General features: G+C 33.9%; 1 protein-coding gene across 4 annotated transcripts in view; it reads right to left on the bottom strand.

Annotated features, from left to right (window-relative positions):
- Nucleotides 1-16,505, bottom strand: part of LOC101889490 (nuclear factor of activated T-cells 5) — a 194,869-nt gene that overhangs the window by 7,684 nt on the left and 170,680 nt on the right. For all 4 annotated transcript variants that reach the window (XM_059122067.1, XM_059122066.1, XM_059122069.1 and 1 more), the window contains 4 exons: nt 14,610-14,892; nt 14,084-14,240; nt 13,762-14,015; nt 10,011-10,335 (listed from right to left, as the gene is read on the bottom strand). In XM_059122067.1, the coding sequence (XP_058978050.1) occupies nt 10,011-10,335; nt 13,762-14,015; nt 14,084-14,240; nt 14,610-14,892 (1,019 nt within the window). The remainder of the gene's footprint in view (nt 1-10,010; nt 10,336-13,761; nt 14,016-14,083; nt 14,241-14,609; nt 14,893-16,505) is intronic.

Raw genomic sequence — 16,505 nt, 5'->3', positions numbered from 1 at the left:
CATAAAATTCCAAAGAAAAAGTTTTTTTCCACACCTAAACTTATGACATTTTTTTTTGTGTTTCGTATAAAGATTACAAATTTCTTTTGGTCAAAGACTCATAATGAAATTTAATCTAGAATTTTTTCTTCTTTTGGCACTTTTCCCAAGAAATGATGTATTTAGGGAGATTTTGCCTCAGATTGGAAGCGAATTTAATTGATAGTCGAAAAAATTAAGCAAATAATTTTCATTTGTGATACACAAATTTTGAATGAAATTTCCTTAAGAACCATTGCATCTAGATGTATGGTTTATTCAGAGATTTATAGTGAAATTTGGTGTTGAATATGTCCTTCTAAAACAAAGTTTTATCTCATTTTCATGCAAAAACTCGTAACAAGTACGAGAAAAAAATTAGGAACTATTATTTGCCAAAATTGAACGAATATATTATTGATATAGAATTGGAATAAGAGATTTCTTTTCGCTGGTGACTTATAGTGAAATTTGATGAAGAACATTTTTGTCTCTGACGTCATCCTTCTAAAATGATATCTAATATGAACATTTTCCATAAATTGAAAAAGCACGGGTTAATCCTTAAATAAGTTGGCGTTTAGTCAAGATTATAATTTTTATGTATTCTGAGATCAATATTAGGGACATGTTACGACTCCGTTTAAAGGTAGTTTAAAGCAATTTTTTGAAAACAGAATTAACAAAACTCCTTTGCTGACTCGCTTGAGAGTTAGAATTTTCGAGCAAAAGAATTTTCGTATAATCACAAGTGTTTTAACCCCTTTCATGCATGAAAAATTCGGGGAAAAATTAACAAAATATAGAGACCTACAGACCAACATAAAATATTTTATAATAAATAATTTTTGTAAAAAGTTTCATAAAAAGGTTCATTTTTTGAAAAAAATACCAAAAAGTTCCCTTTTTGAGACTCACTTGAGGGTTAAGATTTTCGACTGGAAGAATCCTTGTATTGTTATGAGCTATACTGCCGAAGACACTAAATATCTTCAATGTAAGTATTAATCCAAGGAATATAAATAAAAAAAAAATCCAAAAATGTTGCATACTTTTAGGCGCTATAAATAATATTGGGATCAAAATCTATATGAGGGGTCAATAATGTAGAACTATACTCTTTATACAAATAATGTTTAATGCCAAAAGAAGTTTTCAGGGTTAACAGTGGCAGTACTTTTAACAAGTAAAAAAGCTGCTAAGTTCGGCCTGGCCGAACTGTTAATGCCATCGACCATTTTAAAGGATCTTGAAAATTTTCAAAAAATCCGTAAAAATACCACTTAAATGAAGATGCCACTATACGAAGACGACGGACCTGCTTATGTATTTTTTTTTTTTTTTTTTGTCATAGGCTGTAGTATCGATGTCGCTAATATCATCAAATTTGAAACAATTCCGCTGAATAATGTTGCTAATATCATCAAAATACCCAATAATGGGAGGTACCGTTGTATGTGAGCTATATCAAAATACCGAATATCGTGGTGTACTATTATATACTTTTCAAGAAAGGAGCTTCTTGTGTGGACTTTCAGACAATTCTATTGAAAAATATGTCTACTATTATCAAAATACCGAAATATTGGGAGGTAGGGTTGTATGGAGGATATACGATATCGTGGAATTATTAGACAATTCTTTTCTAGTGTGTAAAGTACTCAGAAAGAACTCCTGTATGTGAATTTTCAGATAATTTCATTGAAAAATATGACTAAAATTATGAAAATACTAAATATCGAGAAGTACCCTTACATGGGGGGATATATGATATCGGGGAGCGATATACACAAAAGACTGATCTGTGCAAATTTTAGCTTCCCATCTTAATTCGTTTTGACTCTAGCGTGATTACAGCAGACGGGCAGGGCTACATCATCTTAGAATTTTACGCTGATTAAGAAAATATATACTTTGTTAGGTCTAAAATTATTATTTCGACAAACGGTATGACGAACTTAATATACCCTACTTTGTTCATTTAGTATTTTAGTTATTTTGAAATCTATTCACAAATGTATGAAGTTGTGGAGCAGAGATTCTCTTGAGATGTATTTTCCGACATAAAAAGGCATTTAGATTCAAATTCAAATAAAGTTTCTTTTATGATTGGAAGTGTTTGCAAGCGCTGATAAGTATGCTATAAAAATAAATAATAACTAATACGGGCCACTATTTGTATGGCTACAATATTTTTTTCTGCAAATATTTATATAATGGATAAATTTCAAAAGCTCGAAATTTTAATTGCTGTAGAAAGTGGTTCATGGCTGGTTACTAATTTTGATCTGAGGTATTAATATGCCCCAAGGATCCGTATTCATATTACTAATACGGTCCATGTTGCCCTATTGAATTTGTGGTTCTAATAATATTTTTTCATTTTTCTAATAAAATTTTCAAAATAATACTCATATAAAACAGAATATTTTCTTAAAAAAAAAAAATAAAAAATATTGTAGCATACTTATTTGGTTTTAAATATAGATTTTTTTTTAGACTCAAAAAATAAAATGATAACAGTTTGGGTGTTAGACATGGGAGATGAGGTGACGAGACAGAAATAAAGTGGCTTAAAAATATGAGAATAATTTGAAATTTGTTTTTAATTCTCAACGTCTACTTATGATAATGTTATGTTGTAATTAATATTAATAAAAAATATATATATTTAAAAATATATATGTATATACGATAAAATGTGTTTGTGTGTGTTGTGTTTTTTGTTTATTTATTTATTTATTATTTTTTTGTTTAATAACCAGTACCCTAATGTACAGATGCCTCACAAGAGTTGGGGTAGAGAACAGCTTCATTATGTGGCCTGGAACGGGTTGGTTAAAAGTAGTACATGTAGTAGTGGTAGTAGCAGTAAATTAGCATCAGCACACATACATACAACGTTCGTTACGGCTACATACTTAAGTGGCTAGTAGTAGTGGAGTTGTTGTTGTTGGGTGATGATTGTGTTGGTTGATTGATTGATTGATTGCTTGGCTGGTTGGTTGGTGGTGATTGAATGGTGGTTGGTAGTTGGTAGTAGTAGTAGTAGGAGGAGCAGTGATATTACAACGTTCAACATGATAGCGCTGATGCAGAAATATGCTCCAATGATTCCTCACACAGATATGCATCGAATATATGTGGTACATGTCCTTCCTTTATATTCTTTCAATATAATTTCAATAAATTTCATGTTCTATTATATTTTCTCAAAGGACTCATTCTTAATCTTTGTCCTTTCTCTTTTTGTCTTGAAGTTGTCTTTTTGTTTTATTCCTCTTTTTAGGTTCTCTTAAATTGTGTTTTTTTTTTCTGTAAGTTTCTCTTATTTTTGGCTAGATTCGTTTTTTTCTGTTCAAGTTAGTTAGTTTCTAGAGTTTTGTTTTTATCTATTTTTTGCGAGTTTTTTTTTATTTAAATGTAAATGTCATTATCACGAACCTAAATTTGCTAAGAGAAAGGAGAATAAAGTAAAAAATAGTATTTTAAGATTAATGTTGCTTAAATAGTATCCGTGATGGTTTTTGAGTTTGGTTTTTTTTTTTTATTTTTTGGTGGGGAAAGGTGGTTGTTTCCTATGAAGTTATTGTTGATTTTGATTAACTTCTATCCTGATTGAGGGTTCTTGAGTATATATTTTATTCCTAAATATAATTTCCAATCAATTGTTGTTGTTCTAAAGATGAAATCTTGAAATAAATGTAATACCTATTCCTATAGGGATTTGTTTTTCGTTTAGAGTTGACATTATTTTCTTATGGGTGAGTTTTGAAAAAAATATATTTAATTTAGCTGGAATATTGTATCTTGCGTTTCCAATTTATGGCTGCTTTTTTATGATTTATTTAAGGATAAATATTGTTGGTATTGTTGCCGCTGTTGCTTATAGCCTCAAAGCATATTTAAAACATTTCAGAGTTCGCATTCATTCGCATAGTTTTGTATTTAACGCACAGAGAGATGTCCTGCAAGGTCTTGAAGCTATGTAGGGTGTTTTTTTTTTTTTTTTTTTTTTGATTTTTTTTTTAAATATTTCACCAATTTTGCTGGATTCTTGCACAGCATAATTCCTGTTAAAACTTATATTGCCATCAATGTAAAACTCAAAATTGTCAAGTTATTATAAGAGATTTTTGAAAGTCCCCCCATTTTTATAGGACAATCATAGAAGTCTTGAAAGTCTGTGGGATATTTTTAATTATTATTTTTTCACCAATTTTTCTGCAATTTACAAGGCACAGAGATTATTTTTTTTTTAAATATTTTTCAGCAATTTTTCTGGATGAAAAAATATTTGTTTAAATCATTCTTTATTTTTAAGAATATAAAGACTTTTTTGTTTAATCCTAAAAGTATGCTATAGTTTATATGGATAAGTCCCTCAAAACACAATTTTAAAAATTCATCTGTTTACAGCACACATTTAAAACCTGGAGATTATTAATGTTCATTCGAATAATATCCATATAAAAATCCATAAAATAGGCTCGGTTACCCTTGGTCCAATCCTACCACTATTGGCAACCTTGCTGACATAAAGAAATATAAAAAAAAACATTTTAATTTCGAACAAAATTTCAAATCTCTAACAAAATATTTCCAAAATTCTTCATTGTTCCAGAAAATTTTTCGCAAAATTATGTCTAACGGAAATATGGAAGAATTGACCACAGATGAAAGCCCAGAGGAGACCAATGACCGCATGATCAAAGAAATTTGCCAAGCCTTGATTTTGGACAAGGAAAAACTTCAACAAATTAAAGATGTCTTTCTCAATGATCTCAAATTGGGTCTTTGTAAATATTCCCACACGAAGGCCATGGCACAGTGGGCCGTCACATACATACAAGATCTACCCGGAGGCTGTGAGAATGGTACTTTCTTAGCCTTGGATTGGAGTGGTGTAAATTTTCGTATTATGGCCATTTATTTGAAATGTAAAAAAGATTTTCATATGGATTCAAAGCTCTATGAAATTCCCACAAAATTACTAACAGGTCTAGGAGGAGATTTATTTGATTTCCTGGCCGAATCCTTGTCAACATTTGTAAAAACCTTCCAGGTGAATGGTGGGGATGAGAGTTTGCCATTGGCATTGAATTTTGGATTTGAGGTCAAGCAAACGGCCATCAACAAGGCGGAACTTGTGTCCTGGCAGGGGGGTATCGACTGTCCTGATGTGGTGGGTCGTGATATCATACAAATGTTGCGTGATGCCCTGGAACGTCGTGATGATGTTAAAATACAAATTTTGATTCTTGTCAAAGATCCCATTGGTACTCTAATGAATGGAGCGTGGCAAGATCGTAGTTGCAAAATAGGTTTAAATGTGGCCCCAGCGAGTTGTAAGGCTTGCTACATGGAAAAGTTGACAAATATGTCAATTTATGAAAACCCAAAAGGTAATACCACACCTACCATGCTAATCAATTGTGTGTGGGGTCTATTGGGTGATAATGGAAAATTGGATTTCTTGCAAAGCAAATATGACAAAGATATTGATGAAGGATCGGAAAACCCCAAGGAAAATGTATTTGAAAAGTTGCTAATTGATAAACATTTTGGTGAATTAGTACGTTTGATACTAATGGATTGCATTAATGCCGAACTACTTTTCAAGGGAAATGTCAGTGAACAACTGCGGCAGGAGGCTTCATTCAAAAGTGAATATATTTTCTTAATTGAAAATGAAAATCATGAAAGCTACGACATCATTCGTGAAATACTTGAAAAACTGGGCTATAAAAATCCCAGCGATTTTGATTGTGAACAAACGTGCTTCATATGCCATGTTGTTATGAAGCGTTCAGCAGATCTATTGGCTGCCATTATTGCCTGTTTAATTGATCGTGTGGGGGATCCTTATACAATGATAGCTATTGATGGAACATTGTGTCATCAGTTTCCTCCATACAATTGCCTTATGTCGCAGAGAGTATCTCAGCTTGTAAGACCGGAACATAAATTCAAATTAATGCTCTCGGAAGATGGTTCTGGACGTGGTGCCGCTTTGACTGCCGCAGTGATTGCCTCTAAATGTCATGCTGATATGTTAAAAATGCAAATTGTTAGCAGATCCTCGACACGCAAATCCAGTAATGGTGGTAGTAAGCGGCCAACGGGAAATTTGTATTGAAAGTAAAACGAATGGAGGTCTAAATTATTGATACTATATAAAAAAATATTAAATTTAAATCCTCATATTGAATAATAAATAAACTTATAAAAATATTTTCTTTTTTAATTGTTGGACGATAAAACATGGATAAGCGGAGACTGAGTCTTTCCATGCATTCCTGTCAAAAAGAATTTTTCAATAATTTTGATCGACGAGAAAAAAGGTCTGACTTTCAATATATGGGAAACACCGACATTAATCTTCAAATAGAAAATCAATGATACAATGGTTATTTCAGGTACATACACATTTAACGGCTTTGTTTTTGGACTCTGGGAAATCTATGGAAAATTAGAAATATATTGTTGGTGGGATCTAGGTATACTTTGGATACGAGCTAAGATACTAAAATCTATTTATTTTGGAGTTTTCCTCACTGGTAAATACCCATTCATCACGTGAGGCTTCGCTGTTTCATTTACTTTCAATCCACGAAAAAGTAAATGAAACAAAAAATTGGGTTGTTATTCTTAATCTCTTAGGCGGGTTTCTGAGAAGGTCCCTCTACCCGTTTCCTACCTACAAAATATCTTTCGATAGGTGTACTATACACAGGAAAAGCCAAAAAATAACTTTTGACTATACAAACCCCTCAATGGGTTCTTCACATAGAAAAGATCTCTCAATCCTGGCTGATAAATTGTTTTTAAGATTATTGAAGTCATTTTTTGTTTCATCCTAAAAGTGGGCTTTAATTTTTGACAAAAATATGTCTACAACGTCCAAGAGGGAAAAAATGTTTTGTGTTTCTTTGCATTTCGATGCATTTCATCTGCAAAAATAAACATTTGGTAGCAAAAGAAGACTAAGGCCTACATACACCTCCTGTGTGACCTTATTAAATATGTTATTCCGGGTCCTAGCAAGGCCTACACAAGGTCGACCAAGAAAAATACCTTTTACAACGATTTGACAGAATACTTAGTAGTTTTTGCGCTATTGTAATTTAACTATCTTTAAATTTCAAATCACAATATGTATTTTGATGGCAAACTTGGTTGTCAGATGGGCTTAACTGCCATGTAGGCCATGGGTCCTCGGATATCCCTATTGACAACTTTTTCAAAGACATACTTTTTTTGACATTAAAAATATAAAATAAATTATTTTTTTTACAAATTATTTTCGAAATTCCTCTTATTCCAACAATATTTTGTCAAAACAATCTCTTGGGGGAAATCTTGAGGAATTGGCCACGTGATAAAAGTGGAAGAGGCCAGTAAACGAATAATCACAAAAAAATTTGACAACCCCTGTTTTATTGTACCCCTGGAACAATGAATACCGTTATATGGGGGCTACACCAAAACGTGGACCTACAATGTTTCGCCACACGAACTAGGACCCATTATAATCAACAAATAAAAATTTTTAGACAAATCAGTGAAAATGTGGCAAAAACCATCAAAATACCGAATATCGGGAGGTACCGTTATATGGGGGCTATACCAAAACTTGGACCTATACATGCAATGTTTTGCCGCACGCACAGGGACCCGTTATGACCTACAAATACCAATTTTCAAACAAATCCGTGAAAAAATGTGGCATAAATCATCAAAATACCGAATAATGGGAGGTACCGTTATATGGGGGCTATATCAAATCATGGACCCATGCATGCAATGTTTCGCCACCGGAGCTGGAACCCATTATGACCAACAAATACCAATTTTCAGACAAATCCGTGAAAAAATGTGGCAAAAATCATCAAATTACCGAATATCGGGAGGTACCGTTATATGGGAACTATACCAGAACGTGGACCGATATATCTCATTTTCAATACCAACCATCCTAGACACAATGCGAATTGCTCTGAAAAATTTTGGCGCTCTACGTCAAATACTCTGGGCTGTATCGTGATTTCAACAGACAGACAGACAGAGAGACGGACAGACAGACAGACGGACATCGTTAAATCGACTTAGAATTTTATGCTTATTATGAATATATATACGACGAATATTTAAGGATGTTACAAACGGAATGACAAAGTTAATATACCCTCCTTACCAAGGTGGAGGGTATAAAAATATATAGAGAGATATAGATATCGCAGAATACATGGTTACAATTGGTTTGTTGTGTTCCCGTAATTCAGTTAATGGTAAAAATGAGAAATGTAACATTCGCCCTAAAAGAATGTTCGGAAACGGAAAACTAGGAAAAATGCTAATCCTTTAATATAAATATTTCAGCTAATCAAACGCTGGCAAGAAAGCTACAATTAGTATGCTTGTGAAAAGCAGTAAAATAGAACGTTACATTTTTGTGTGTGCTCTCTTTGTTTTGCCTAAAATTTTTAGTAGGTCTTCATGTACCAGAACGGTGTTCAAGTGGAAGATTGTAAAACTAGTACAATTTCGAACCCCTTTAAAAAAGTGTTCACTATTTTTTTTTGTATAGAATGACATTCCTTCCAAAAATATCACAATTTCTAATATAGAGTCAAACCGGTTATAACAAACTCTACACAATTTCTAAACGATATTTTTTTTTTAGAAAAAGTAATGAAAGGATATAATTCACTGATAGTATCGTTGTGTAATATAGTTTCTTATAGCCATATTTAACTGTACATATAGATATTTACTTATAAATAACTTATAATTACAACTTTCGATTTTACATTGAGGCAATATATAGTTGATCTGCAATACGACGATGAGTGTTTTTTAATAAATTTAGATTAAAATTTAGTTTTTTTTCTTTGTTCACAGTTAAAAGAAAATAATAATAAAACTAAAAAATCAATTAAAAATTATCAATAATAACAAATTATTTATAGACCAATATTATTTTGTGATGGCTTGGTTTTTTTTTCTTTCTTTCAATTGTAGTATTTTTCTTTTTTTTTCATTCTTTTCATACACTTTGTTTGCAAATTTTGCTTGAGATTTCACACTTTGTTCTTCATCTTGCGGTTGTTGCGGTTGAGGATGATGATGTAAAGTAAAAAAAAAATAATCGACATATGATAATGTAAATTATTATTATTCGAAATGAAAACGAAAACGGGATTCCAGCAGTTGTTTCAAAGTTATGCCTATTATATATTTAATTTTGTATATATATATAATTATTGGTTGTTCTGTTGTTGTAGATGAGTTGTTGCTGATATTGATAGTGAGAGTTGAAGCTGGGCTGGCAGTACAAACAAGTTGTATCTGGTGAAGGTTTTGAAATGCATTCATTGCAATGGAGAAAAAAGCTCTTATAGATTTTCGCAATTAAGTGGTGTTTAATTTCTGGTTAGATCATTGCTAATACAATTCGAAAATATTGCCGCTAATTGTTATTGCCGTTAATTGTTATAGTTTTTAGAACAACTTTTGTTTTTTTTTTTACTTGCTTGCTATAAACCGCTAAGGAGGGAAAAATATTAAGAAGGAAACTCATTGGGGGTGAAGTATTCCTTTTCAGTAGCAAAGGGAAATTGTTGTTGAAAAAAAAAAGCAAGCATGCTTTTAGGCAGCAATAGTGTCCGCAAAATGTTTAAATAGTTTCGTTACAAATTAGCGACAAAACACTAATGAAATTTTGTAACAAAACGAGAAGATTACACGCTGAATGCTGAATAGATTACATTTTGATTTGATTTTCGTTCTAGATAATGAAAATAGTAGCAGCAACAACGAAAATAATTCGACGTCATCGTGCAAATATTTTTTTTTTTTTTTTTTTTTTTGTAAGTACGTACATACATATGTTCGTTCGTTCATACATAGTATCATAGTGCTGGTGGTGATTGTTGTTGTCACTTATTATACAATATGTATATAAAATTATTATAAACAAATTAAAATACCTTGTGCCGATGATAAGCTAGTGTTGCTATTGTTACTATTGTTGACTCCACCAGCTGCTCCGTTGGAGGTACCATTGGCGCCACCATTGACGACGGCATTGCCAACGACGTTGTTGTGTGTTCCATTTGCATTTAGTAATGCCTGTGGTGTGGCCGTTGTACTTAGTGTTGTGGCCGCTGCCAGGGGCGTATAGGTGCCCTTTGGCGTATAGACAAATGTATGTGATTCACTTTTTTTACCACTCGATATTATCGCCACCTGTACGGTAACGGGTTTCATGATATTCTGATGTATATACGGTGGCACGGTACAGATTAAATGGGTCTATGGGAGAGGAAGAAAAGAAATTAGAAAATTGGAATAAAATTAATAAAAATGGAAACAATAATTTTGGAGGAGAATATATAAGAATTATTAAATTGTAATTTTTGGGAGCATTATTAGGCATCTGGGAACTCCAATGTTCGATATTTATGTGACATATTTTCAAAGACTCTAGAAGCTATTTCCCTGAAGCTATTTCACTGTGCAACACAAAAAATAATTATTGAAACAGTCCAGCAGATTACAAAAGGAGAGCTTAAGAATACACGCGTAACGGCGTTTTGAAAGTTTACAACGCAAAACGTAAAAAAGAAACTTGAAATCGGAGTTATTTTTTTATTCCAAAAAGTGGACGATATGCCCCATCTTCTTCACCAATAACTCAGAATGTAAAACAAATATCTCTATAAAATTTCAAAGCTCTATTTTAAATGTTGCGAAATACAGGGTGATAGATGAAGAAACGCAAACAACTTCAGACTGCTGTCATTTCCAAGCCACTCATCCGACAGCTGTTAAAATTCATCCAGTGACAGCTCATTATATTATGTACCAGCGTACAAAAGTATTTAGGTGAGAATTTTCCAGAAAAAAAATATTCGTGATGGTCTTCAAGCGTGATGGTGTGATATCTTTATATTTGGCTGGAAAACCACAAGTGGGTATTGTTAGAGCACTCCAGCATTTAAATGTGATCCTCGCAGCGTAGCCCGACGTCAAGTTAGTGGACGGAAGAAAACAGCAACATCAGCAGAAATGGTTCGAAAAGTACTACTTGATCGAAACTCGCGTCGCAGTGGCCGAAAAATGGCTCATGAGCTGAACATATTGCAATATTCCATTCGGCAAATATCGAAAAATGAGCTCAGGATGAAGCCATCGAAATTCCAAAAAGTGCAAGAACTTACACCGCAACAGAAAGAAAATAGACTCAAAAGAGCTAAAGAGTTGCTTCGCTTGGCCGAAAGTGGTGAACTGCCGAATTTCGTTTTCTTCGATGAGAAAACATACGTTGTCCAGCAGTTTGAAAACAAACAAAATGGTCGTGTTTACTCTGCCAAAGAGGTCAGCTGAAAATGTGCACATTCGATTGGCCACCAGAACTCAAGCGCCGGCCATGGCGGCCGCCATAACAGCCAATGGTCCCTCTCCACTGGTATTAATCGACCGTGGCGTGGGAATAAATGCCGAATGTTATCGAGAAAATATTCTGAAAGATGTATTAAGGCCATGGGCACGCAAACATTTTGGCCACAGACCTTGCACATTCCAACTGGACTCAGCACCGTCGCACTCAACAGGTGCCACCAAACAATGGTTACAAAATGAGGTTCCTCGCTTAATTTCCAGCGCACAATGGCCACCAAAATCTCCGGATACCAATCCGTTAGACTATTGTGTCTGGAGTATTTTGGAAAGAAAGGTTGGCACTAAAAAATACCAAAGTGTCGATCATCTCAGGTACTCGTTTCGCCGGGAATGAGCAAAATACCGCAGAGCAACATTCGGGCAGCGCGTGACGGTTTCATTGGCCGTTTGAAGGCCATAATTCGTGCAAAAGGTGACCAAATATAATCTTATTCTAAAATTTGATGCTATTTCAGACAGTTTTTGCTTTCATTCAATAAAATTAAAAAAAAAAAAATTAAAAATTATGGCTTTTGACTTTGTTGCAGTTTTTCATCTCACCCTGTATATGAATACCTGGATCTATAGCAGAATTTTATGACGAATAAATTTTTAGCATATTTTGACTAGCTACAACCCCTCTCGTTTTGAGGGAATTTTAGACATATTTTTTTAAAGGGATCAAAAAGACCTATTTTATCTGCAATATTGACGAACACAACTATTTAGCTCAAATGTGCGGATTCCAGGGAATCTTAATCGGAGAATTTCCAATTGCATGAAAGAGGAGGAACTTGCGCCCTCCCTTTAGGTTATCTTGCGATGTAAACTTCCTTTTTGGATCATAAATATATAGAAATGAAGTTTACTAGATTTTTCAATCGTCATCAAGAAACCAGTAAAGAAAGTCTTAAAGTCGGACGGGACCAACTTTATGATACCCTACACCACTTTGCTAATTTAGTAGAGCTCCGCATAACAATTAAAAGTTTTTATGGGAGAATTCAATCATACAAGCTATGATTATAATTATAATTTAAAGTTCAAAGGACTAAATATGCCGAAGCATTTGTATCTTTTAAATTCGGACTTGTGTTTCCCATTTGGTGCACAATTAATTTGAAATCGGATAAAAATATATATTGGAGCTATATACAAATCTGAACCGATCGCGATAAAATTTGGAAAAGATATTTCTGAGCTGTATTTAATATATTTCCCTGAATATCGTTGTAACGGAGTGCATATTACGGCTGTGGGTAACAAATACAAGAAATCGGATGAACAATATGTATGGGAGCTATAGCTATATCTGAACCGATCTTCACCAAATTTGGCATACTAGCTTCTATACTCAATTCGGTCGCATGTGCCAAATTCCATCCCATTTGGACAAATATTAGACGTTTGGTGTACCATAAAAGGTAAATCGGACGAAGTTATATATGGGAGCTATAACCAAATCTGAACCGATCTCGATAAAATTTAGCAAATGTATTTCTGAGATGTTTTCGATATATTTCCCCAAATATTGTTGTTGCAGAGTGCATATTACGGCTGCGGAGGACTAAAATAGCAAATCGGATGAACAATATATATGGGAGCAATAGCTATATCTGAACCGATTTCGATCAAACTTGGCATACTTATTTTCAGGCATAATTTGGGTGTATATGCAAAATTCCATACAATTCGGACTGATATTACACGTTTGATGCACAATAGAAGGCAAATCGGACGAAGATATATGTGGGAGCTATATCTAAATTTTGACCGATTTTCTCCAATTTCAATAGGGTTCGTCCTTGGGCCAAACAAATGATCTGTGCAAAATTTCATCTGGATCGGGCAATAAATGCGACCTGTACTTTGTTTACAAAAATACATGGACAGACGGACGGACATGCATAAATCGACTCAGAATGTGATTCTATGCAGATCATCAAAAGGAACTATGGGTCTATCTCGTTTCCTTTTGCCTGTTACAAACAAATGCACAAAGACATAATACCCTGACCACCTTGTGGTGTAGGGTATAAAAAGCCCTTAAACTTATAATTTGAATCTTTGAATTCCAAATAAGCCTCTGGGAGCAATTTTCACTTTAAATCCATTCAAAACATTTACAGCTCTATCCCAAAGTAAATTTGTTTTTGGGTGTAGTTTTTTTTGCGATGTAAACTTTCTTTTTGGATCATAAATATATAGAAATGCAGTTTATTAAACTTTTCAATCGCCATAAAGGAAAGGCCCTTAATTGTATCTTTGAATTCAGTAGTTTTTTTTTCAAATACCCACCTGTTGCAGATATTCCTTATCGGGTATAACAGTCTGTTCCCACAGTGCACCAATCAATGGCTGATGATGCATTGCACTTAAATCCGTTGAGCCTGACTCATCTTTGGTGGGCATATTTGTTTCATAAGTCTCTTGAAATATTACATGTGTATCCTTGAGGAAATTTTTACCAATTATAAATAATTCGAGACCACCATCGACGGGGCAAGAGTTGAGAGATTTTTTACAGATCTCCGGGACACCTGGTGGTTGGGCTGCAAAGGAAAAATGTTATATGTTATATATTTAAATAAAATAACAAAATATGTATGACTGTACTTACTGCATATAATGGGGTTCGAACAGACTTGTAGTGTTTCGACGGTACCATCGTCATGGGTTAACTGGGTACGAAATACCATGCGGCAGCGGGTTGATTTCTTTTTATTCTTTTGGGCAAGATGTTCGGGAAAACGATGTTCAACATCGACATTGCGTTCCTGAGGGAAGAGAAAATAAATTCATGTTAAGTAAAATAGAAATTAATAAATACAATACAATACAATACAATTTTTTTACATGTCATATACAAATTCCGTTGAAAAGAAACTGGGATTTATAAAATAGGAATAAGGAATGGATTGCTTGTTTAGACTCTTCATAGAATTGAGAAGTGAGTTCCTAAATTTAAAATTATTTAAAGTGTATCTTCTATTATGTGTTTTTATGCCAAAACCTCACACAGAATATTTTTATGAATATAAATTAGATTTGGGAGGTCAATATGCAATCAATTGCTCCTTCTTCCATGAATCCAAGTTTCTTTTAAAACAACTCTTTTATGTGCCATCTTTAGGATTTTTACTAACCTTTAGTATACCAACACAATCACAGGTAATGGTCATATCTTGCTCTGGCTTGAATTCTATTTCTATGACTACGGTCCCGTCGACCTTCTTCTCATTGCACTGTGTTGAATTTTTGCCAGCCACCTTGCAGGCCTGATAGAACATGTGCGGTGCAACACGTCCGATATCGGTACCAATGAATACTTGCAGTGTTGTCGGCTTGCTATAGCCGCCCAAACGAACAATGGGGAATCCGTTGCCGCTGCGATCCTTGACGGCACCGCGACTGCCTTCGGTTTGATATCTGGTAAGGGCAAAGAAAAAAAAAAAATTATACAATTGAAAACTGTCCATCAAATTGCACAAAAAATGGGTTTGGGAGAAAAAAAGTCCTCTTCTAAATTGGTTTCATATTTTGAGCGGTTAAGAGTTAAACACTTTTTAGAGACCGGGAAACTAAAATATAAGTTATTAATGTCAAATATTATTAATGGAAAATACTGTACAAATTTGCTCGGTTTATAGGAAAGGAACGAACGTAGGGGAGTGTGAGCCGGAGGAATATTACAAACAATTCCAAATAAAATAGAAAAGGGTCGTAAATAAAAAATAGATTTGGGAGAAAGGTAGATAAATTTCCTCTGGTAGTTAAGTTTCGTATTTTATTGTAGGATATGTTCTTTGAAGGACCTAAAGATACTTTTATGGGTTGCGGTCTTAAAGTGTAAGCTAAATCTATGTAAGTGGTGGATCAGCCGGGCCGATCTTTGAATATCCTCCACACCATTTGGATCGAATTTGGCAATTTTCAAAAAAATAAAATCTGTTTAAAATTCTGTTAAAATCTTAAAAATACCGAATTTAGCCCTTATATTTAGGTCTATACAACCTGATCAAAATACCGAATATATGGAGGTAACGTTATATGGGGGCTATAAGAAGACGTGAAAAAAACCTAGAATAGAATTGCAAGAAAATATGTAGTTTTTTTGACTCATGGTAGCGAAGTTCAATACATTGTCTGGTAAAAAGGCATCTTCTATAAAAGCACAGAAGAACGCTTTTTAGAGCCTGGGAACTTAAAATTTTACCCATTTCTATGTCAAAACTGGAAAGTCCAGTAAAAAAGGTTAGCATAGAATAAAGATGTAGGTTGATGAGCTCTAGAAGATATCGAAACCAACCAATTTTCATTTGTACCACCCTTAAGTCTTGGGAAACAGGAGTTCCTCGTTTCTGGTTCATTTGATGGCGATTTTGAACAACAATTTCCACCACAGTCTTCGAAACAAGATTTTTCATTTTTAAAATTCTGCGAGGCTGCAATTCAAACTGATTGTCTCCAAAATTATCAGGAGAGCAGTGAGTAGGCATAATTGGCCTTTTTTGTTGGTAAACTGCGGATGAAAACAAATCAATCAAATTTTAATTCGACCCGTCCTAAAGACGTTTCTGGTACATTTGAAGGCAATTTTGGCCATCAGTTACAAGTGGAACTGGCTAACTTCAAAATTAATCAGGAGGGACTGGTGAGAGGATTTGGAGGGATTTTGGGTACCAAGACCTATGTTGGAACCTTAGGCGAGTTTAGGGTGCTGCACTGTACTAAATATGGCTGGACTGAAACCACTGGCCTAGCACATGTCGATTGGCATGTTTCTGCTACGATTCTTCAATATTTCTCCTCAAGTACTCGGTTTTGGGAACCAAATCAGATACATCAGATGATAGTACCAAATCATATAAAGGTTTGACATCATTCTCTGTAGTCCATGAATCATCACGCAAATGGTTTTGTAGTGTCCTAAGGAGGTACTATGGCAGGGCTTCTGTCATTTTTTAACTATTGTACTGCTTCAGATCTCTCTCATTCTTTCATTAATTTCAATGCTAAAATGTGTCTCACAAATGACTTTT

Source organism: Musca domestica, unplaced genomic scaffold (genome assembly GCF_030504385.1).
Source record: "Musca domestica strain aabys unplaced genomic scaffold, Musca_domestica.polishedcontigs.V.1.1 2, whole genome shotgun sequence".
In the NCBI taxonomy this organism is placed as follows: domain Eukaryota; kingdom Metazoa; phylum Arthropoda; class Insecta; order Diptera; family Muscidae; genus Musca; species Musca domestica.
Note: the sequence above shows the minus strand (reverse complement) of the source record. Positions and strands in the feature narration are given on the sequence as shown.